Genomic DNA, 26070 nt, shown 5'->3' on the forward strand with positions numbered 1-26070 from the left:
AAGGTTAACAAACCTTCCAAATGAAAGCTCGGTTCTTCATGCACCAGTGGGGAGCCAGGCTGGCTCTGTTTTGGGAGGAATGGGAAAACAGAGGAGCAGAAGCCTGGGTAGTGCAAGTACTCAAGTTCGGCTATCGTATTCCTCTCGTTTCACCTCCCTCGCTCTCACCTGTGCCAATTCCATTCCAGGCATACTCTCCGGGCTCAGACAAATTTCTGGCGCTAGCCGCCAGAAGTGGAAGCGCTTGTTCTCAAAGAAGCGATAGAACAGATAGAAGGGGATTTTCTCCAGGCTTTTTACAATCGCCTTTTTGTAGTTCCCAAGTCACAGGGGGCTGGAGGCCGGTTTTGGATGTGAGCGCCTGAACTTGCATGTCCAGAAAACAAAATTTCATATGGAGACCACTCGGTCGGTTCTGGAGTCCATCAGACAGGGGGATTGGATGGTCTCTCTGGAACATGCAAGACGCTTATTTCACATTCCGATACATCGCGAATCTCGGAAGTACCTGAGGTTCATGTTCGAAGGCAAGGTGTTCAATTTCAGGGCGCTTTGCTTCGGACTAGCGACCGCTCTCAAGTTTTCACCAGGGTTCTATCCCCGCGATAGGAAGCTGCTACACATATTAGGAGTAAGAATCTCCCTCTATCTGGACGATTGCTTCTCCGGTCGGAATCAGAGAGTCGGTGCATGAAGGACCTTGGAACAACTCTGGATCTTGCCAGAAAGTTAGGAATTCTGGTCAACAAACAGAAGTCCCAGTTCCTTCCGTTTCCATGCTCAGAGCATCCTTTTAGGTTTGGGGATGATTCTGAATGCTCAAGTTTTTTTTTTTTTTTTTTTTTCGGGCTTTTCTGTCCCCGAAGAGGGTTCCAAGGCTGTCTGGAGACAGTTCAGGAGGAGTTCTTGGACAAAAAGGTAAGTTCTGCCAATCAGTGGATGATGGCTCCTGGGCAAATTGACGTCAGTGGAGAATTTGTGACGTTGGGAAGACTGCACATGAGACCTCTGCAGTTTTTCCTGAGAGCCTCTTGGTGCAGGAAGGACACAACCAGACTCGATTACCTTTCCTGTCACAGATCAAATAAAAGAGGACCTAAGGTGGTGGCTCTCTCGAGCAAGGTTGGAAGAAGGGTTAGATTTACGACCCATCCTCCCGAACCTACAGTTCTTTTTTCCGACGGCATCGGACACAGGTTGGGGAGCCCCTACTGGGAAATCAACGGACTTCAGGAGCTTGGTCGGAGAAGGAGAAGAAGTTCCACATAAATGTAAAGGAACTGTTAGCAATTTTCTTAGGGCTCAGACAGTTTCGGAGCTTAGTAGAAGGCCGAGTAGTGGCAGTGCATTCCGACAACACTCCACGGCTCTCTCGTACCGTGCGGAAACAGGGGGGACTCATTCCTTTCTCTCTGTACGAAGTAGCCAAGGATCTCCTCCTGTGGTCAAACGAAGCGAAGGTTCAGCTAGTCCCGAGATTTGTTCCGGGAAAGATGAACGTCCTGGCGACGAGTTTTAAGTTAAGCGTCAACAGCAAGTGTTACCTCTGGAGTGGACTTTGGACAACAAGATTTGTCAGAAACTTGGCGCCTTTGGGGACGACCGTCAATAGACCTGTTCGCGACATCGAGGAAACAACCGTCTTCCTCTCTTTTGTTCTCCAGTCCCAGATCCTCTAGCTTGGTCGGTGGACGCAATGCTGTTGGATTGGTCGGGTCTGGAAGCATTATGCATTCCTCCGTTCGGTCCTAATAAGAGAGGTGCTGAACAAGTTCATGTCGGCACAGCAATGTAACGCTAACGTTAATCGCTCCCTTTTGGCCCAGGAAAGAGTGGTTCCCGGACCTTCTCCAGTTGTTAGTAGACTTCCCCAGACTTCTTCCTCCAGAGAAGTGGCTTCTCAAACAACTCACTTCAAGAGGTTCCACCAAAACTTGTCCGCTCTAGCTCTGACAGGGTTCAGACTGTCCGGAATCTTGTCAGAGCGAAAGGATTTTCAAGAAGAGCTGCAGAAGCTATCGCTCGTTGTAGGAGAGAGTCTTCTAACAAACTCTATCAGGGAAGTGGAGAATCTTCAGAGAGTGGTGTAGAAGTGCTAAAGTCTCTATTTCTGCGACCTCTTTAACAGAAATAGCAGATTTTCTTCTATTTCTTAGGAACTCTAAGAAACTGGCTCCTTCGACGATCAGAGGATATAGAGCCATGCTCTCTTCTGGTTTTTTTTCGACATCGAGGTTTGGATATTTCCTCCAATTCAGATCTGTCGGACCTCATTAGGTCTTTCGAAACCACTAGCTCCCGCAAGATACAGTGGCTTGGAACTTAGATGTGGTGCTTAAGTTTCCTCATGGGGGCCACCGTTTTTGAGCCTTTGAAGTCGGCTTCACTCAGGAACTTGACTAAGAAGGCACTCTTTCTTATTGCACTAGCTTCTGCTAAGCGTGTCAGCGAATTGCACGCTATAGACAAAAAGAGTCGGTTTCTCTCAAGGCAATGCTGTATTTTCGGTATCTTTGGACCTTTCTAGCCAAAAATGAGAATCCTTCTAATCCTTGGCCGAGGAGTTTTGTGGTAAGGAACTTATATGATTTGGTTGGACATGAGGAGGAAGGAAAGGCTCTTATGTCCGTCAGGGCTATTAAGCAGTATCTGTTTGCCACTAAGGGTATCAGAGGACAATCTTCTAAGCTCTGGACCTCGGTTCAAAATCCCTCTCGTCCTCTTTCTAAGAATGCTATATCGTTCTTTATTAGAGAGCTTATCAGGGAAGCTCACTCGCAGTCCGAGAACGACAATCTTCCGTTCTGAGAGTTAAAGCTCACGAGGTTAGAGCAGTGGCAACTTCTTTAGCATTCAGAAAGAATTTTATCTTTAGCTTCGATTCTTCAGAGCACGTTCTGGAGATCGAATTCGGTTTTGCGAGTCATTATCTCAAAGAGATGACGAAACGGTTTTCGAGAATTGTAAAACGTTAGGTCGGTGGCGGTTTCTGGCATGGTGTTGGGAGAAACGGCACAGGGGTCGTCACCTCTATGCTAACTTTCACCTTGAATAGGTTGTCGAGTTCAAGGGAAGCTGGGGTACTGAGTACCTGGATACTCACCAGTCTGTTAGGTCAGATTTTACAATGGTTGGGTATTATGTTTTTTAAATCTGGTGTTGGTGACAAATGTTTTGTATGATTGAATTTCTGGTCTTAGCCCAGGGCAAGGGCAATCTTTGTTGTTACTATCCTCCGTCAGTCAGCCTTGACTCGCTTGAACTACGGAAGGATTCCACTCCTGTAGAGGCTAACTTTGGCAAATTCCAATTCCTCTACAATAGTAAGAAGAGCACCGACCAGAGGCAGTAACAGTCTGCTGTAGCTCTCTTACAAGGTAAGGTACAACAGACACCTTGAGTGTTTACTGGTATTGCAATAAATGTAACCATTTAAAAATACTAGTGGTCCACTGAATCCCACCTTCCATAAATGTGTAATCAGCTCTATAATTGTTCGGTAAGACACTACAATAAAAATGAAATTTTCATTATTAAAATGAAGTTTTATTGTATACTTACCGAACAATTATGATTATACCCACCCTCCTCCCCTTAGGTGACGGACGGGCAGAAAGAATTGGATTCACCTGGCAGTTTGTACCTGGTTCTCCCGCGAGTGGAGGGAGATGACGTCATCACCACCAGTGTTGGCGACGCGACTTGCGCTAAATTTGAATTTAGTATCCTGCCGCTCGTGGAAATCACGGCTCTATAATTGTTCGGTAAGTATACAATAAAACTTCATTTTAATAATGAAATTTCATTTTTATGATGAAATTGATAAAAAACAAAACAAAAAACAGGAATTTGTGGATATTTCCCAAAGAAAAATACCCCGAATAGGCGAATTTTCCACGAATAATGGGGGGAAATGTCCTAGAGAGAAATCCACGAATGCGTGAGTCTGCGAATCCGGAGAATGCAAGTATGGGGTGTCCACTGTATGTGAATTGTTCAAATTTCATAATAAATCCTGCTAACCTAAAACAAGGCCGCACTCAAATAAATCCCCTGTCCCATGGTGGACTTCAACCTTATCAACTTTACGTAAAACCAAACACGTTAAGTGGAAATCTTAGCAGACTTAAGACAGGGCTCAAAGCCTTTAACCCTTAAACGCCGAAGGGGTATATTAAAAATCGTCTTCCGTGTGCTGAGGGGGTCTTGGAGTGAGCGCGGAAGCGGAAAAAATAATTTTTTCAAAAAATCACAGTGCGCTTAGTTTTCAAGATTAAGAGTTCATTTTTGGCTCCTTTGTTTTGTCATTGCCTGAAGTTTAGTATGCAACCATCAGAAATGAAAAAAATTATCATTATCATATATAAATAATGCGATATATGATAGCGCGAAAACAAAATTTCATATATACAGGCAGTCCCCGGGTTACGACGGGGGTTCCGTTCTTGAGACGCGTCGTAAGCCGAAAATCGCCGTAAGCCGGAACGACGCTTGGAAATATGTCTTAAACTAATAAAAAGTTAGAAAAACCTTACTTGTAATCCTTTGGTTACTACATGTTGTTTCCTGTAGTTTTATGTACAACCTGGAGTTATTTTCATAAAAGAATGCTGGTTCTTGAAGGTAAAAACTATTGTAATCCTCTGGTGACACTACATTCATGAAGTTTTATGTACAACCTGGAGTGATTTTGCCAAATCTTGAGGGCTACAAGAACAGCTGATTACTATTTACGTATCATATAGACTAATTAAAGTAAACGTATCTTTAAATAGGCTTATATATTAGTATCAACAAAACATTTCTGGCTTTGAGTCAGAGGCCATTTAATGAAAACGAACACTTCTGTGTCCTATCTGTTCAGAAAATAAACGTTACGTCAATCCCAAGACCATTGTTTGCCAAGGCGTCTCTCTCTCTCTCTCTCTCTCGATCTCTCTCTCTCTCTCTCTCTCTCTCTCTCTCTCTCTCTCTCTCTCTCTCTCTCTGATCAAATTACACTGGAACTTTGACATACGATTGCCCTAATATAGAAATGTTTTGAGATACAACAGAAAATTTGCGAAAATATAAGCTTTGATATACAACGAAATGTTTAAGATACGATTTTGCGATGAGTGTTAGTTGTACGTATAGGCGACCGATAAATGGCGTTCAGTCTGTTTGTTTGTTGGTGCTGCATGTTAACACGTCGTTGTTTAGTTCGTTGTATTTGCGCCTATTTTTCGTGTTTTTTATTTTGTCTATTTTTATTATTTTAACCATGGGTCTCAAAGCTAAAGACAAAGCAGGTGATAAGAAAAAAACCCTAGAAAATTATTTCGATGGAAGCAAAACATGAAATTATAGCAAAGCATGAACGGCGTTCATATTGTCGATTTGGCAAACGAGTATGGTCGAAATCCTTCTACAATATCCACGATCATCAGCAGAAGGAAGCTATAAAAACCTTCCAAAGGCGTCACCATTATTTCTAAACTACGAACTGATTAAAAAAGATAAATAAAAATTAGTTTAGCAATGTTATTTCATTTGTGTTTATTACGCAGTTATTAGTGTACATACGTAAATAAAAAGAGAACAAATCGTTCCCTGCCACCCTTCCCTACCTCCTCCCCCTGGTGGCCTCACGTCATCTTTCGTTGTGGTAAGTAAAATTCCTTTCTTTTTTTTAATTGATTTTATTAACATTTATTATCATTTATCACATTGCTATGTTATTTTATCATTATGTGTATTATTACTTGTTTATTTGTGTATAAATTGTGCATATTATATTTAATTTAGCTGTATTTAGGTGTGGTTTCATACCGCTAGAACGGATTAATACATATTACATTATTTTAAATGGGGAAAAAATGCTATTTTGCCAAATCTTGAGGGCTACAAGAACAGTTGATTACTATTTACATATCATATAGACTAATTAAAGTAAACTTATCTTTAAATAGGCTTATATTATTAGTATCAACAAAACATTTACTGGCATGAGTCAGAGGCCGTCTAACGAAACGAACACTTCTCTGTCCTTAACTCGGAGCGTCGGAAGACGCCTCTCTCTCTCTCTCTCTCTCTCTCTCTCTCTCTCTCTCTCTCTCTCTCTCTCTCTCTCTCTGATCAAATTACTGGATAATGTCTCTCTTTTGGATACCTTGGAATTTTTGCCGTTGTAATTCTAACCAGAAACTTCGTTTTGTTATTATTACTGGAAACAAGCAATGATTTTTTCATTATTTGCGCTTTTGGACTGTTATATGTAAACTTTGCGCACCGCAAGCTAGTATGTATTCATTCGCTCGGAAACTAGTTCCGTATATGAGCGTCACTAAAAAACATAGAAAAAATCCGACATAAAAATGTCGAAAATCATCATAACCTCAAATTTTTGTTGTAATCTAACGAGAAACTTATTTTTTATCAATATACTATGCTAAACTATAAAGGATTTTTATCATAGTATGCGTTTTTTTAAAAGCGTCGTTAACTCGGAGCGTCGGAAGCGTCAGCGTCAGCATCGTAACCTCGGAACAAACGTCGTAACCCAGGACGGATTTTTCCGTCGTAAGCCGGAACCGCCGTAACCCGGGGACCGCCTGTAATTGTATTCAAATCACGCTATGCGCAAAACGGTTAAAGGTAACCAGTTGATTTTTTTTCGTTGTAATGTACACTAAATTGCAATCATTTTGGTATATAACACATTGTAAAACAATAAAAGCAACACAGAGAAAATATTATCACAAAATGATGCATGAATTCATAGCGCGCTGACGTAAACAAATATTTTTTTCAAAAATTCACCATAAATCTGAATATTGTCCTAGAGACTTCCAAATTGTTTCAAAATGAAGACAAATGATTGAATATTACTATGCTGTAAGAGTATTAGCTTACAATTGCAGTTTTCGACCATATCTGACGAGTTAAAGTTGACCGAATGTCAAATTTTTTTATATATTTTTTATATGCATTTATTTCGGAAATTAGAAAAGCTACAACATTCAAATATTTTTCGTTTTATTCTACATGAAATTGCGCACATTTTCATATATAGAACTCTATGAAATGCCTAATATGAAATGGAGCAAATATTCCGAGAATGCGACGTACGCATTTTGGAGATTTGCTGGGGAGAATCTGCGCGCGGAGGGAAGGAAAGTTTTTATTTTTAAATTCACCATAATTCTAAATATTGTGCTAGAGACTTCGAATTTGTTTCAAGATGAAGATAAATGACTGAATATTACTAGACTGTAAGAGTTTTAGCTTACAGTTGCGTTTTTTTTCGACCATTTCGGTAGAGTAAAAGTTGACGGTTCGAACGTGGTTTTTTTTCTATTTATCGTGATTTATATGCAAATATTTCAAAATGAGAAAAGCTACAACCTTCAATTTTTTTTTTTTGTATTTTACATGAAATTGCGCACATTTTCATATATAAAACTTTATGTAACGGCTAATTTAAAATGGTGCAAACATTACCACAATCGCACGTATGATTTTTTCGGAAGAGTTACCGCGCGGACGTAAAGAAAATGTTATTTTTTTCATAAATTCACCATAAATCGAAATATTGTGCTAGAGATTTCCAATTTGTTGCAAATGAAGGTAAATGATTGAATATTACTAGAATATAAGAGTTTTAACTTTCAATTGCTTTTTTCGACCATTTCGGTAGAGTCAAAGTTGACCGAAGTTTGAAAATTTGTCACATCATTTTTTATATGAAAGTATTTCAAAACTGATAAAAGCTACAACCATGGGTGTTTTAGTTGTATTGTGCATGAAATTGCGCACATTCCATATATAAAACTTTATGTAACGGCTAATTTTAAAATGGTGCAAACATTACCATTATCGCATGTATGATTTTTTTTCGGAAGAGTTACCGCGCGGACGTAAGGAAAAAGTTTTTTCATAAATTCACCATAAATCGAAATATTGTGCTAGAGGCTTCCAATTTGTTGCAAAATGAAGGTAAATGATTGAATATTACTAATATATAAGAGTTTTAGCTTACAATTGTGTTTTCGACCATTTCGGTAGAGTCAAAGTTGACCAAAGGTTGAAATTTTGGCACTTATCGCTATTTATATGAAAATATCTCAAAACTGATAAAAGCTACAATCATGAGTATTTTTTTGTATTCTACATAAAAATGCGCACATTTTCATATATTATACTCCATGTAACGGCTAATTTAAAATGGTACAAAAATGATGTCAAAAGTGACAAAATAATTTCCGAGATGTCACCGATACTTTTTAGTGCGGCAAGAAAGAAATTCGTGCTTGCGCGCCTGCGTAACGATTGTAAACAAAACAACACCTTGATCTGTGAACTCTCAGCATCCCCCAAGGCGCGTGATTCAAGAGTTTTTTGGCTGATAGGCCTATAAGTATTTTTCTGCGAATTTTAAAAAAAAAACTTGTATGTCGACGTAAAATACGTCCAGTTGGCACCCGAGAGTCAAAAAATGTCGACGTTAAATAAGTCCACTCGGTGTTTAAGGGTTAAAAAAACTATCACATACCAAATGGGGAACTGGACGTAACACCATGCTTATGTTATACGAAGCAACAGTACTATCTATAATAGAGTATTGTTGCCCAGTATATTCTTCTGCCTCAGAAGCTACGTTAAAAACACTAGATGCATTACATCGTGAAGGAATACATTTGTGCACGGGAGCATTTCAATCATCCCCTATAAACTCCGTTAGTAGAAGCAGGCATATTACCCGTAAAACATTACCGCAACTTGATAACTATGCGTAGGTTCCTTTCCCTTCAAGCAGGAACATCTCCCGCTGATACCTGCTTTCTGAATTATAATCAAAGATTAGAAAACCATAGTGTTAGCTCTTTCCCACAAAGAACCAAACATTTAATGAATTCACATAATATTACACCAATTTTCCACCCAATAATAGAACTCCCACCTCCTTGGACTTTAAAAAGAGTAAATTTATGTACTGCTCTATCAGAAGAAAAGGAGATCAACTTATGATCTATACAGATTGGATCAAAAAAACAACACTGGAGTAGGAGCTTCAACATTCTCAAAGGATAAATTAGTTAAGATAAGTCCTCTCCCAATATCATCAGTATACACTGCTGAACTCTCAGCCATACGAATAGCACTAGACATAATATCTGAGAAGCAAGCAATTTCCACCATAATTTTCAGTAAAAGTAGAAGTCTCCAAATCACCTTGTACAAGAAATCCAAATAAAAATACATCAACTTATTCAATCAGGACTATTAATAAAAATATGTTGGATTCCAGTACATATGGGAATTGAAGGAAATGAAAAAGCAGATACAGCTGCCAAATTAGCTTGCACTATTCCATCAACAATGACACATGCCCCAGTATCAGACTGGATAACCTCAATCAAGACTGGCAAACAGATTGGACATCAGTGCCAACTACAAACAAACTGAGCAGTATAAAAAGTGAAGTTAATTCATGGATGTCATCATCTCATAAATAAAGAGCTAAAGAAGTTGTATTACCAAGACTACGTATAGGCCATACTAGATTTTCACACAGTCATTTGATTTCAAATCCACATCCAGACCCAATGAAATGTAGTACATGCCCAGACACCAATGACTGTCCAACACTTATTAGTTGATTGTCCAATTTGGAACCATCAAAGAAACTTATATTTTTGAAAGTCAACATTAAAAGGCATACTTTCTGAAGGCAAAGATTTCTTATTTAATAGGATCATGTTCCTAAGTAAAACCAGTTTCCTGAATAGTCTAAAACTTTTTTTATTTTATTTTTTATTTATTTTTATTTTTTCAGGATTAATTCCTGGAAACTAGCCCGAGAAGAGCTGCTGTTAGACTCAGGGGTCTGGATAAACTAATCCTTTATTATAATAATAATAATAATAATAATATAATAATAATAATAATAATAATAATAATAATATTTTAAGGGAGTCCAAAACTTTTCATGGCCTCTATTATGCTTTACAGTGTCAAGCGCAACTGAGTACTTTGAATTATGAGCATTGTAAGTCAAACATGACTGGGAACTATGAATAATGAGCAGACAGCAAAATTTTTTGGAGGCAAAAGCATTGTCTGAAACTGTCAGAAATACACATATATGTACTTCATTTAATTTAGTATGTTTATGAATAAAGTAGCTGCAATTCTTAAACGCTACTTTGATAATTTATGGAAGAAACATACATATCCCTGAATTAAATCCCATTCAGCAACTAAAGACGGCAATGACATCGGTAAAACGAAATTCGGTGATTATTTTAACTGTAAACAAAACCAGAATGCAAATGGCAGATCGCTCTGTTCATATAATTTGATATGGTAATAATACGTGCAATATGATTAGATACAGTAAAACAAGAGTTTATTAAAATTATCATTATTCTCAATACACAACTATTGTTTGACTTCTGATAATGGATATCTGTCAGTGTAACAACCTAACCAGGTAGGGGCAACAGTCTCTCTCTCTCTCTCTCTCTCTCTCTCTCTCTCTCTCTCTCTCTCTCTCTCTCTCTCCAACATAATGTTTATGGTGGCACTCTATCCTCCACTAAGGGATTTTTGAATTACAGATGAAGTGATTGTAAACCAGTACCGACATTAACAACCAAATCGAGAAGCAGCTGATTAGTGATGTTATTTGCAGTAACTAAAATAAAAATAACACAGGAGGCAAAATTGATGTTTGAAACTGACAGAATCACACTTAATGCTTATATTATCAAGTATTGTCCATGTTTTTAACACAACTTTGTTAATTTACCAGAAAAAGTGTTTCCAAATTACATCTCATCTAGCAACCATTGGCAATGAAGATATCAATAGTACTCAATCAGCCGAGATTTTGTGAATGTAAACAGTATCAAATGCAAATGTATGATAAAAGATTTTATATTCAGTAATATGTTTAACTTTTTCAGATGATCATTTTCTCCAGAAAATATTTAGGTTTATAGAGCTCTTCAATTTTAGAATTACGGATAGAGATTGTACACTTCTAACAAAGTGAGAGGTCGCTCATCCTAATACCTATGATTATTATCCATAGTAATTACTGTAATTACAGTTGCTTTATATACAGTATGTAATAAAAGTTGTATTGCTAGTGATTCACTTGAATTATTGATGGATTTTACCATTATTACAGATATTTGGTTTACAGTGTCGATAATTGTGATAGTTGTGATGGTAGTTAACCACTGACACAACTATCTACACTTCAGGGGTTAGCCTATCATTAAAAATCTCAACATGATTTAAGGTTGTCACACAATGCCTCTCTTATAATTTTCAATAATCTTCTAAAGTTCAATTGTGGTTCTTACCGTTTTCCTCTTGCTTTTCTGCAACGGCTGTCCTACGACCAATTATTGAATCAAAATAGTACATTATAGAAAGCCACAAAAGCTAAGGAAAAACCTGTACAAGTGTGCACTACTTGCTCAAAACAATAGCAGCAGAGCGAGCAGGCTTTAAATGAGCATTGAAACAATGCCAACTAGTGGTAACTGACCAAACCACTTTTGTTTACAAAAATCATATGATTCATCGGATCGGATTCCGGTTTTTTGTTCAAGCTCTGATGCAAAATTTGCTCAAAATTTTGCATTGAAATCTGATTTATGTTGAGTGCTTGTACGATTGAGGACAGGGGTCTACAGTATATTTTTAGTGTCTATGTATGGAAGCATGAGTAGTAAATGTATTTATTGTGTGTATGTTCCAGTATGAGAGCATGTGCCTATGTGCAGTTTTTAAATTCATTTTAATTTGTTTGTTATCATACTGAATGACCTATTGGGTCCTGTGCTTGTATTTTATTCTAATCCTTAGGGCCAGCCCTAAGAGAGCTGAAAGTCAGCTCAGTGGTCTGGTTAAACTACTTTATTTAATAATGATAATAATTTATCACTTGATATTTCATCTCTAATTATGTAAAAATATTTAAAATACGAATTTGCAGATGTTGGCAACATGTGCTATTTATAACTCATCTCTTGCCATCAACCAAACAGAAGGATTCTGTGAGTACGTATGTATCTTACACACCCGATTGTGTTTATCTTTTGGATTTTAAGAATAAAAAATGAGAAAATGCAGTAAGAATAAATGAGGATAGCATAAAGTAAGTAAAGTGAAGGAGTTTGTTTGATATAGGCTTCATTGTAAATGAATTACCTCAGTTGATGTCTCTCTCTCTCTCTCTCTCTCTCTCTCTCTCTCTCTCCTCTCTCCTCTATCTCTCTCTCTCTCTCTCTCTCTCTCTCTCTCTCTCTCCTTTTTTTTCCTTTGCTACAGTACATACTGTACATATCCTTTGTTTTATGTTGTTACATTTATGCTTTTTCCAAAGGCATGAATGTAACAGTGTAAACCCCAACCCCCCCAAAAAAAATAGCTTTAGTAAGTAAGATGCCTGCTTACCCCTTCCCACCCATCCCACACTGCATTCCCATTCCCTCCTAGCAAGGGAAACTGCTTCCCTATTTCACCCACCTTTCAAAACAACCTCTTCTCTGAGTGAGTTCATGTACGCAGCCTTACTGCCCCTTCTCTCCCATGGTACTTAGCTGTCCACCCCTCCTCCCCCACCCCTTCTCAGTTTGTTCATGAGTGTAAACTGTGTTACCAACATATTCCTGAGGCTGCGCAGTATTGCCAACCATGGGAGAGCAGTTTTTCAAATTTTTTAAAATTTATATACATTGTATATTTGGCCTTGGTCCTTGGCCTGCGTGTGCTGTATAATATTGTGTGTCGATAAGGAAGATCTGGATGATTGAGGGATTACTTGTCTTTCTTTAGTTTGTGTCAAGTTAATGTGTCTGCTCACACTTATAATCATTATTTCCTGTCGTATCTATTTTAGGGGAACCAGATGGTCAGTATCTCTTGGAACAGTTGAAAGCTTGTGGTGTTATTGAGACTGTGTCCATTAGTCAAGCTGGATATCCTGCTAGGTGAGCCCTGTATACTCTTAGAGCTAATTGTAAAAATGTTATACTGCTTTGTTCTTTTAGTTCTTGATTTGTTTGCTCTACAAACAAATCACTATGTGTTGTTTTGATAGGTTACCTTACCAGGAAGGTAGTGTATCAGTTTCTTTGGATTAAATTACGTTTCAGCATATACAATATTTTCTAGCATTTTCAGATATCCCCCAAATACTGTACTTAGACAATACATATTTTGAACAAAATAAAATGGCAATTTTTTCCTTGAGCTATGCAGTCATCCTAACTATATCTTGAAATGCCTTGCTTTCTAACAGTATTCAAATATTACGGTAATGTATATGGCAGTTAAACATGTTACAAGGTATATGCCTCTATAAAATATGCTTGTTGACTTAAGCCCATTAATCTTGAGAGACCTTATCTAGAGTATAACTTTCCCAGTTTCAGCTTTCTTACTCCTGTAAAGAATACTTAACACATTTCAACTGGGCTCCCTCCCCCTCAACTTCCCCCTCAACTTTGTACACTCGCTCCACTGTGTGACTCCGTGGCATTCACATCTTGGCATGGCTCTCCCAGACTGACTGTGTGTCAACACTGTTTCTTGTGCTTTGTGCAGCAGTAATATGTGCATTGACAAGGAAGTTGGAGACTTGGAAAGGGCATGACCATCAGATGGCAAAATTGATGAGCAGAGAATAGTTTATAGATTGTACCATGAATAGGAATAGGTGAAAATATGTTGGAAGAAGAGGCTGGAATAAAGGCTTGGAGATATCAAAGATTTATTGGCTGGAACTTATAAAAAGGGATGAGGAACAGTTGGTCAGAAAACCATTAGGCATGAAATTAACAAGGTGAAGACCTGTAGGAATTCCTAGGAAATCATGGAAAAGTGGGTAGATGAAGGCTTAGACCTAATAAGATTTTAGGCAGAAAGAACGCAAAAAAAGATGAGAGTGGAGAGAACTAAGAAATAACTTGTATGCTTTGTTACCTTAAATAATAGCCACGTGTAGTACCAACTAATAAATTTGATAATTTTTCATTTAAAGCCAAAATTGTCATATTTTGTTTACCTCTGAGGGTGAGATTCATTAACCAATATCTTGTAGGATAAACTTTTCAACTGACACTTTTTCTAATGCTTTTTGGCCAGAATGTATACCAGAAATTAAATAATTTTTAAAAGGGAATCACAGGGATTCATATTCTGTGCAGTATAGCAGATACAACCTAAGTAGGTTCTTGGTGAGAATGTAAATTATAACTTTGGTGGTGGTTTTAAACATTGCGACAGTTTGGTTTTGGTAACAAATTTGTGTTACAATTGTTTTAAGCTAGATAATTCAGTAGACTTTGTTATTCAATAGATTTAGTTCTTTTTTCCTTATTTCTTGTAGAAGCTTGTTTGCAACAAAATAAAATGTTATCATTAAAAGTCTGAGAATAAAATACATACCATACTTCTATTTTTTTATCTAGAAGCTTTTACCTTTTGTACATTTCCATTGTTTTATGGGGTCATTGATGCAGGAAGTCATATCAATAAACAACCTGTGTGATAAGTGTGGTGTCCTAGTGGTTCCTCTTATTGTATCCTTTAGTTTTTATACAATTCTTGGGGTCTCATCTTTACAAATGCAACTTTTCCTCAGCCTATCATAATCCCAGGACCTCTCAGATGGATCTTTCATTCAAGCTTCATGTTATTACTTGCTATACTCAGAGGATGACACCATGTGATTAGTGCTCATGCACAGGACTGATATCATAATGCTGACAGGTTACAGCCTGATGAGAAAGAGGGTAAGCACAATGTACTGAAGCAAAGATAAAGCACAGTGCAAAATTTAGGAGACAACTCAGTGAGAGCAGGATAATAGATGCAGGTGCAATCACAATGGTAGGCTTAGGTCATCTCAGGTTGCTTAAAACCATAGGCTGAACCATTACAATTTTGTATTTTGAAATGAATCAGTAGCAGCTGAATTGACATATGAAAGGGTAGGTTCATATTGTAATAAAAATACAAATTATTTAAGAATTTTTTTTTTTATTCATACAAACCTGTTACAGTGTTGTACTTAGAATCGAAGTTCCGCCACCCAACCTTCTTGTTTTCTCTCAACTAATTGTCCAAATTAAAGGAGAAGTGAGGTTTTTTGGTGCCTGAGTCTTCAGGATCCATGAGATATATGTATATGCATAGTGCTGCTATCAAGTTGACTTAAGTTATTTTTGAGTAAGGAAATAAGTGTCTAGAAATCATGAATGCCTCAAATGTGGGCTACTGAGAGGAGTGGTATTATGTGAACAAATTTTTGAAGTTGCAGTTTTGTTAAAAAATGGCGTACATATTGTCTTTTTATGTTTCTTAATAGTTTACAGTGTCTTAGTTTCACCATCTTTAAGAACTTCAGACATTTAGAATGATCCTGTTAAGAATAAAGTTAAAAAGATCTATTTTGCTCTAAAAAATTATTTAAAAACGGTAGCCAACATACCTTAGGATGTGAATGCACTTTCAAAACAAATTCATGTTGTCTTTTAACATTTTCAGTTATTTTTGTATAACTTTATTTCTGTTACATTCCAGGGTATCTTATGAAGAATTTGTGATGCGTTATGGGAAAGCTACTGAGGATTTGGTGACGAGTGCTAAGGAAGTTGCTACAGAAGTTCTTGGTACACCAGATGGTATTATAGATGTGGAAAAATGCAGGTAAATAGAAGATGAATATTTTAACTTTGTATTACAAAATCTGGCACATAATTACCCTTTATTTGTAGCTCACACCTGCCTTATTAAGTTTTACAATATATATATGTACAGTTATGCTTCCCTATTTATGATGGGATAGGTTCTACAAAATCTGTTGCTAAGCAAAAATATTTTAGGTCGAAAATAATTCTAGTCTCAGGCGCCATTATGTTGCTAAGGTATTAAAATAAAGGTAAAGATGTCATCTGTACAATGGTAGTATTGAAACACAATCTTAGAAGAAAAATTCATTTCCCAAAAATAATTGAAAAATATTATTCAGGTAAATAAAAGATATTGCCAACATATCTATTTTTTAACATGGTAAATATAATGCCAGCAATGTGGAGGGCAATAGTGCTTATTTCTTTATATTTACATCTGTTGAAATGAAAAATGTACCTATCCATATTTAGGACATGATTAAATAACGAGTCAAATGGAGTTCATTCTGTGTCCTGTGACAAATGAGATCGACAGAGTTTAGCACTTTCAATGCCCTATACCTAACTAGCCTAGCCTACTTTAGGTTGGGGAGCCCATCTAGGGAACAAGAAGTATCGGGATCTTGGCCAGAGGAGTTCAGAAGTGCACACATCAATATAAAGGAATTAAGAGCGATGTTTCTAGGTCTGCAAGCTTTTTCTCCGCTGGTGAGGGGGGAAAATGGTAACTATACATTCAGACAATTCAACTGCTCTGTCATATGTCAAGAAACAAGGGGGAATGCATTCCTTTTCATTTTCCCTTGAATGAAGCGAGTCAGCAACGACACCCAATTCTTGTCTGCCCACATCAGCAGTTCCTGAGCCAAAATTTAAGTGACCTGATTAAATCTATGGACGTCGCAAAGCAAATAAGATATGATACCACTTCGTGGAATTTAGACGTAGTTCTGAAGTGGATTCCAGGACCCCCTTTTGAACTAATTCAATCTTCCTTTCTCAGGGACCTGACGGGGAAAACTATTTTCTTAGTGGCTCTAGCCACAGCAAAGTGGGTTAACAAAATCCAAGCAATATATAAGAGTCGGATTTTCACAGGGAGATGCAGTGTGTTCCTTCTCTCTGGGTGTTCTGACAAAAAATGAGGACTCATTGAATCCGTGGCCACGAGCGTTCACTATTAAGAATCTGATGGATATTTTAGGACCAAACGAAGAAGTAAGGCAGCTATTCCCAGTCAGAGCCTTAAAATATTACTTACAAAGAACAGAGAAGGTTAGAGGGGCTTCGGACCTCCTTTGGTGTTCGGTCAGGAATCTGTCTCGCCCGTTAACTAAGAACACTCATTTTTCCTGAGAGACGTAATTTCAGAAGCACATGCTAAAATTCAAGAGGAAAATTTGGTCCCTTTGAAAGTCAAAGCTCGTGAAGTGAGAGCGGTGGCAACATCCCTCACATTTAGACATAACGTCATGGAACAAAATTGTGCAAGCAACCTTCTGGAAGTGCAAATCAGTGGTGTTGGGAGAGGAGGTACCATAGGGAATCTAACTTCCCTTTACTTATTTTCGCCTTAAATTAGGTTTGATATTTATTGGGAAGCCTGGAGGCACATTTGTGGCTAGAGTGCCCACCAGTTCCTCTTTAATGGTTGGGTTGTGATGGTTTTTTTATGGTTATGGTGTGGTGTAAGGTTTTGTGTTGTTGGATTCTGGTCTCACCCAGGGCAAGGGCAACCTATTTAGCTTTGAGAGACACAGTTGTACTTTCTGACTCCAAAGCTCCCACTTATGTAGAGGCAGCTTTGTGCTAGACACCCACGTACTCTACGGGTCAAGTAGAACACAGACCAGAGGCAGTAATTATATGCAGTGCTTCCTTGACAGGTAAGGAAACAACAAGCATATTATCTTATATTGGCATTTTTTATTTCAGTTTCATTGCACTGTATGTAATATATTGAGATAGTTCGTCCATGGGTCCCACCCCCCGTTAAATGTGTAATCAGCTATATAATTACTGGGTAAGTCCCATATACAAAAATTATATTTTATTGATAAAGTAAGGTTTTGTATATACTTTCCCAGTAATTATAGGATCAGAGCCCACCCATCTCCCCTTGCATGGACTTTAGAGAGGAAAACGAATTGAAGTTCTGTGCCAGGTTGTTACCTACATATACTCCCCAATAGTGTGCAGGGCATTCTAACCACACCGTAACCAGAACTAGCGCTAGCGTGAATTTTAAGTTGTTAGGCTGCCGTAGGTAAAAAGCTCTTGGCTATATAATTACTGCGTAAGTATATGCAAAACCTTATTTTATTATAAAAATATCATTTTCCCATGACATTTCTTAGGCAACACAGTAGAATTAGGTTTAACATCACAGTAGAGCTCATTAGCAAAAATCACTCAACTCATTATTGGGATATACACATTTGAGTTATAATATGGCAAAATCATGAGATATAATAATGTACAATGTATACATTTATATTTTCCAGTGTGTTATGTAATTCAGACGAGAGAAAGAAAGGGGTGGGAGAATTGGAGAGGGAAGAGGTGTGATAGAAGGATGGGTTTGCGAGGGGGTTGGTGGGGGAAGGATGGAAATGATGAAGGGGGGAGTGATAAGTCGACTTATCCGAACCTGTGCTCAGGTGTTTGGGTTCTGACTGACTACAACTTAAAATCATAAGAATAAACTCCTAAAGTATATAAATTTGACTAGCTCCTAAACAATATAAATTAAGCTGGGTGTTGTAAAAATGTTTTAGAATGTCATCACTGTCGGACTGAAATCCTTGAAGATATTCCCGAAAAATTATGCCACATCGGGTCTGATATCAGAAGTGAAGTGAGGGGGTTTATTTTTACAACATCCCTCTGTATTTTACTAAAATCCTTCCAGTAATACACACAGTGAATATTATTCAACACTAATCCTGGATCACTGAAAAGAATTTGGAAATATATGTATCTAAAACATGAAATAAGGCAGAGTACTGTAGAAATCTGGGAAACATTTCCAAAGTATGTGTACTGTAGTGTGTTGCAGATAGGCTGTAAAATTAGAAATATTTATTTAGATATTCAAATTCTAAATTTGTGTAGTAGGTGCGGATAGTCTACATTGCATGAACTGGCTTAACAGGTGAAAGTAGTAGTACCTTGAAAAACTAATTGGAACATGAAATGAATTTCACATAATAGGAATCTAGTATGGCTAAGTTCTCATGGTTTTCATATGAACTTAATTACACTGTTTGTTTCCAAGTAAGGCATATTAAGGAAGCACAATACAGGAACAATTCTATAAATCTTCCAAGAATGTTTGTAAGTTACAAGTTCATGAACCATAGACTGGTGGTTACCTGGTAATTTCTCTTATGAATCAGTTGTTTTTAAATGGCTGGTATGATGTAAAGCAACTTTTTTCTATTAAGTAATGTGAAAATTAAATTGTTAATTTTAGGTTTGGTCGTACACGTGTCTTCCTTTCGGAAAGTGCTTTACATACCTTGGAACATGTTCGAGAGGCAAAAAGAAATAGTGCTGCTACTTGTCTTCAGAAAAGTAAGTTAAAAATAGTTTTCTGGAATGTATTATTGGTTATTCATTGCACAATGCATTAGATTAGTATGACTTAGGTTGACAGTGTAAACTGTACTGATTTTTAGTTTTTCATTTCATTTATTTTAGAAATACTGTTGTTGTTTCTAGTCCATGATTTTGATACTAAATAAGATTTTCGTAAAAGCTTGAACTGATTAAGAAGTAGTAGTACATCAGGTGCAGTATTTGAAGGTTTTGATAGTATATGCGCCCCCAATTTGTGAGGGATGTGTACCAAATGCCCCGTGAATAGTTAACCACCCTCTCTAGAAATGCTTATAACTGCCTATCTTGAAAGTTCAAATACCAAATGTATAATTAAGGTATCCTAGATTAAATATACCTTAAATTATGATCCTATTAGTGTATTAATTTTTTTGAAATTATATAACGTTAATATTATTTCAAAGTCAGCTTAAACATTTTACCCTTGAAAATACAGGCAGTCCCTGACTTACGACGGGGGTTCCGTTCTTGAGACGCGTCGTAAGCCGAAAAATCATCAAAAATCCCAAGAAAACCTTATTTTTAATGATTTGGGTGTATCAAATGCTTTGTAAACTGCATTGTTATTGCATTTTTCATCTTAAAAAACCTTCAAATATTGATTATTTTGCATTTTTGGAGTCATATTTCTTCTGCTAGACTGGCGTTGTAAACGGTGTAACCCTGGAACATGTGCCATAAACCTGGAAATAATTTCTGACGAATATAATTGAAAAGCGTCGTAACCTCGGAACATATTCTCTCTCCCTCTTTCTCTTGCTCGATATAGTATATATTTATATTTTCTTTTGTCTTTTCATTAATAATAATATTTTGGGAAAATTTGTGTAAATTTCATATTAAATTGTATATGCTTCCGGGTTTTTTCAAAATGTACTGTTTTCTGAAAGAATAACTTGTTTACTGCGTGTGCCCCCCAAGGTGTGGCTACCCTCAGGTGTTTCCTCCTTTTTGTAGAGTGAAATTGCCCTTATTGCTAATCTTGTAGTGTCAGTTTGGATATTAAGCCTTCTTTTGACTAAGTTGTCCTCTGTAAAATCAGTTTGCCTCAGTAAAGGGTCCGAACAGGACCGAAAGTACTTGGCTATCTCACTTTTTCATGTTTTCCTTTGTGGCAAAAAACCTTTATATATATATATATAATATTATATATATATATATATATATATATATATATATATATACATATATATATATATATATATATTATATATATATCATTTTATATATGTATATATATTTATATGTATATATATTTATATATGTATATATATTTATATATGTATATATTTATATATGTATATATTTATATAGTATATATATTTATATATGTAATATATATTATATATATATATATATAGTATATATATATATATATATATATATATATATAGATATATATATATATATATATATATATATATATATATATATATATATATATATATATATATATATATATATATATATGTATATAATATATATGTAAATAATTTTACTTTATTTTATTAAAGTAAATTACAGATAACAGCAGCATAACAATTGTAAACTCAATAATATGAACAAAACTTATAAGCACAAAACATATATGTTATTAATATCTTAGGAATATATTGTTTCACTTAAAAATGTCAGAGATAATGCATATCATTTGGTTAGTATCATTTAGCTTATGGTCACTTCTTGCTAAGAATCTGTCCAAAGATGATAAGTTCACATTGAATTGCCTTGAGGTTTTGTTATTGATTATTTTTATTGATAGCCCAATTTTATATTCATGTTATACTTTCTTTTCAGACTGGCGGACACACTGTTGCGTCAAGAAGTACAATACTATCCTATCTGCGATTGTAGTACTTCAGAATCAAGGGAAAGCATGGCTGGCACGACAGAGATTTGTTAAATTGAAAAGTTCATGTGTTGTGATTCAGAAAAATACTCGCAAGATGATTGCAGCTAAAAGATATAAGCGCATTTGCTGTGCAGCTATAATTATTCAGAAATACTTTAGGGGGTGGAAAGCTCGCAAAAGATACAGAATGTTGGTGCAGCAAAATACTGTTCGGCCATATTCTAGGCAGTCTGTAGTCTCCATGAATAGTTTAGGTTACTTCAGTCTGACAGCATCAAATTCTGTATACAGTTTAAATCCATCGCTTCATGATGTTAGTCCTATGGGTGCTTCATTTTGTGATCTTGGACCTGTAGGCTACAATGAGGCATTGAGAGGATATCTTTCTCCAGAACATCAACAGAGGCTGTTGGAAACAGAAGAATCTGGCATAGAAACAGATACAGAAAGTATCAATGGTGATGACAACAAAACTGTGAAGAGAAAATCAAATAAATTACGCCGGAAAGCTAAGTTACGTAGATTACTGGAGGCTAAGGGTAATTCTAGTTTTGCTCAAACAGCAAGTGATGATTCACTTGATGACTCTGTAGGCAATCATATAAGTCAGAGCTCTGGTGTGGAAAGTTCTGGCTGTCAGCCTGATAGTTTGTCTAGAGTGAAACATGGAGGAATTGAGAGGTTAGATATTTTGTCAAGAGCTTCCAATGCAACTAATGTGCCATTCAGTAATAGAGATCCTGACGACAGAGTGGGGAGTGCTGTAGATAATGGCCTCGTCCCAAAAGTGCGAGTTGCTACAATGCATAATGTACATGATGTCTCTACCCTTCTGAAAGACTATACTCCTAATGAGAATTTGCATATGGTTCTTCCTAAACAAAATCTTTCTTTGTTCTTCAAAGATGGAGTTCTCTCATATAGACGGATGCCTGTGGTAAGTGGATACAACTTTAATATAATTATGCTCACATTAACTATTATATCACAGGAGCTCTTATTTCAGTTCATTACTTGAAAAGACAAAGTTGCTTATAATTTAATGTAAGGAAGTGCCTATACATTTTGGGGTGCTGAGGAATGTGGCTTAGCATGTGTATGTGCTGCATCCTAACTACAGAAGTCTAAGAAATGCTTCTTTTTCAAGTAATAACATGCTATATAGCCAAAATTCTATAATTTCATGTAGTATGTTTTATGGCTATTCAGTTTATCCCCTTTTGGTATTCACACTTTCTCACTGAACGTTTGTACTTTACAAATTATTCTTGTACTTCCTTCTCAGTTAGTAATGTTGTACATACTTAATAATTAGGAAACTTTATATAGCTTTTCCATATTTTATGTTATCAAAATAAATTTTTATATAAGTTACTTAACAAGTAATTACATAGCTATAACTTCTACTTTTAGTGGCAGCTTTAGGTTTAAATATTCACGGTAACACACCATTGTTTTGGTGCAGGTAAGTGCCCCATACATTTTTGGGGAAGACCAGGTACAATGTAGCTGAAGAGCTCAGTTTGTTTCTGCTGTTCAATAGCCAAATACAATTGTTTAAGCAGCTTTGAATTTTATATATATATATATATAATATATATATAATATATATATTATATATACAGTGGACCCCCCGTATTCGCGTTCTCCAGATTCGCGGACTCACACATCCGCGGATTTCTCTCGGGAACGTTTCCCTGCATTATTCGCGGAAAATTCGCGAATTCGCGGTATTTTTCTATGATAAATATCCACAAATTTCTGGTTTTTTTGATGAATTTCATCATAAAATGCACTTTTTTGTGATAAAACTATTAAAAAAACCATGTAGGAAAATATTTAGTGGGTTTTTCTTGAGTTTTAACTAATAAAATAGGCTGTTTTTAGCATTTTTATAGGGGTTCCAAACATTCGCGGGTTCTAACTATTCACGGGGGGGTCTGGTACGCATCCCCCGCGAATACGGGGGGACCACTGTATATATAATTAATTATATATATATATATAGATATATATATATATATATAATATATATATATATATATATATATATATATATATATATATATATATATATATATATATATATTACAGTGAACCCTCGTTTATCACGGTAGATAGGTTCCAAACCCGGCCGCGATAGCTGAAAATCCGCGAAGTAGGGACACCATATTTACATATTTTATTTAACATGTATATTCAGACTTTTAAAACCCTCCCTTTATGTAGTACTGTTAACAAACAAAAACCACGCCCTTTAATGTACAGAACACTTAATGCATGTACTACAGTACCCTAAACTAAAACAGGCACAAATATTAAAATATTAGAATATTAAAGTATAAAAAATAAAGATTGTTACTGTACTCACCACGAAAGAAGTTGAAGAAAAACTTGAATGATGATGGCGATGAATTTGCTGCACAGTAGAAATGATGATGATGAAGCTGATGATGTCTTCTACTGTGCAGCCAATGATAGTATTTTACGTCTCTTCAGACGGAGGTGTCTTTTCCTGGGACACCTCTTCAACTTCTTCCTGGGACACTTCTTCAATTTCTTCCGAAGCATAGTAGCAGGAGGAACTGGCTCTTTTTGCGAGGCTGGAAGAACATTGTGATCGGAAGTTGCTGCCGCTGCTTCTTTTTCGCTCGAAGAGCATCCTGTAGTGAGTCATGTCTTCATCGATTTTTTGTTGCAGAATTGCAGAGAACGAACCATATCTTCGTCCCACTCTTGCGACAATTCTTTCAACTCCTTCGCAAGGTTGCAGAGCTTGGCAAGCCGTTCTAATGTTAAGCCCGTTTCTTCGACAATTTTTTGGGTCTCTCCCTGTGTTCACTGTCTTCGTCACTGGCCGATTTCGTCAAGTCTTCGAGGTCTGCGTCAGTTAGCGGCTGGGAATGGCAGTCCAACAACTCGTCGACGTCTTCAGTCGTCATGTCGCCAAACCCGTCACCTCCAATTATCGCAGCCAACTGCACAGATTCCCTGTACTGCAGAGTGTTGAATCTCAGCAGGTGTAAATCCCTTGTCATCGTAAACAATCTGGGGCCACAACTTCTTCCAGCTCGCATTAACAGTAGCAGGTTTCATTTCTTTCAGTGCCTTCTGGATGTTCTGCAGGCACGTGGCTATTGTGTACTGCCGCCAGTACGCCTTCAAATTGAATGTTTCATCCTCATCATCTTGGGCAGCATCCACACATGCAACGAGGTCCGCCAAGGTATTCTTCGTGTAGAGGGCCTTGAACGCCCTGATAACTCCCTGGTCCATCGGTTGAATTAATGACGTTGTGTTGGGTGGCAGGAACTCAACCTGAATGCCCTCATGCGACAGATCAGTTGCGTGTCCACCAGCGTTATCCATAAGAAGGATCTTAAATGGCAAGTCCTTCTATAAGAGATATACTGACTTGTGGGATAAACACTGGTGGAACCAGTTGGAGGTCAGCATCTTCGTAATCCATGCTTTTGGATTATGCATCCAGTACACGGGAAGGAGATTCTTATTTTTATTTTTCAAAGCGCGAGGGTTTTTCGATTTGTAAATAAGCCCCGGCTTTAGCAAAAATCCAGCAGCATTGCCACACATCACGAGGGTAACACGATCTTTGAATGCTTTAAAGCCAGAGGCTTTGGCTTCTTCTTTGAACAGGAAAGTTCGCGACGGCATTCTCTTCCAAAACAAGCCGGTCTCATCCATATTAAACACTTGTTCGGGCTTGTATCCGCCTTCAGTGATAATATTCTTAAATGTCTCATTCGCGTAAGTTTCAGCAGCGGTAGTGTCAGCGGAAGCAGCCTCGCCATGCAGGGAAACGCTTTTCAGGCCGAAGCGTTTCTGAAATTTCGCGAACCATCCTTTGCTGGCGGAAAAACGTTGTTTCTGAGGCTGGGAATCAGTGGATGTCCCTGCTTGAGGTTCATCTAGTACATCATCTTCGTCTTCTTCAGCATGGTCGCCATCGTCGTCTTGAGGTTCCTTTGCCGCAAAATTCTCATACAAACTCAAAGCCTTGGTTCGGATGGTGTTCGTATCCAAGGCTATGTTCTTCTTCCGGCAGTCGGCAATCCAGATTGCTAAAGCACCTTCCATACGGACGATCGTTTTATTACGAGCAGTAACAACTCACTTCGCTGACCTGCTAAAGTGATGGCAGCCGTCTTTCTAATGTTCGCCTCGTCCTTCTTAATGTAGCGAACGGTGGATTCGTTCACTCCAAAATGGCGGGCTGCGGCTGCGTAACTTCTGCCTTCTTTCAACATATCGAGAAGTGTCACCTTCTCAGCAATCGTCATCATTTTTCGGTGGCGTTTAGGCTTACTACCAGCCTTAGCAGAAGCAGAACGCTTGGGAGCCATTGCAGGGGTTACGTAAACAGAAAGTTCAACAAAAAGTTCAACTTCAAACAGTCACGCACAGCACAGGTTAAAGTTACACAGTAACGTAGCAGCATCTACCGGGCGAGAGAGCGGCAAACAAAGTGGCCGCGAGAAGATGCTACTGGTCGGAGACAAAGCCAAGCTGCTGCGGATCGGTAGAAGCGGTCAAAACACCAATCACAGGATAGATTACAAAAACTTGGGAGCTGATTCGTCATCTATCAGCATTGGAACAATCACAGTCCGTCTTACATGCTACGTAGTAGTTACAAATTCAAATATGTACAAGGTACTATAGATGCTTTACGTACGCTATTTTACGCTTGTTTTGTTGTAAGATACGTACGCTTATTCGAGATGTGATTTTTGCAACAAACAATATTGTTGGATGCAGTACTACGTATACATACAAAAGATTCAAGGAAAAGATGCACATCCATTACATTTGTAGTAGTAGCCATCAGCAGCCTTACACCATTCAAATATGACAAAGTCAGACTTCATCTGATTTGCGTTT

General features: G+C 37.2%; 1 protein-coding gene across 1 annotated transcript in view; it reads left to right on the forward strand.

Moving 5' to 3' along the window:
- Positions 1–26070, forward strand: part of LOC135218240 (unconventional myosin-XIX-like) — a 143833-nt gene that overhangs the window by 77496 nt on the left and 40267 nt on the right. Inside the window, exons 12-15 of the mRNA XM_064254400.1 lie at positions 12899–12989; positions 15586–15711; positions 19171–19271; positions 21114–22105. Of these exons, the coding sequence (XP_064110470.1) occupies positions 12899–12989; positions 15586–15711; positions 19171–19271; positions 21114–22105 (1310 nt within the window). The remainder of the gene's footprint in view (positions 1–12898; positions 12990–15585; positions 15712–19170; positions 19272–21113; positions 22106–26070) is intronic.

Source organism: Macrobrachium nipponense, chromosome 9, assembly GCF_015104395.2.
Source record: "Macrobrachium nipponense isolate FS-2020 chromosome 9, ASM1510439v2, whole genome shotgun sequence".
NCBI classification, from domain to species: domain Eukaryota; kingdom Metazoa; phylum Arthropoda; class Malacostraca; order Decapoda; family Palaemonidae; genus Macrobrachium; species Macrobrachium nipponense.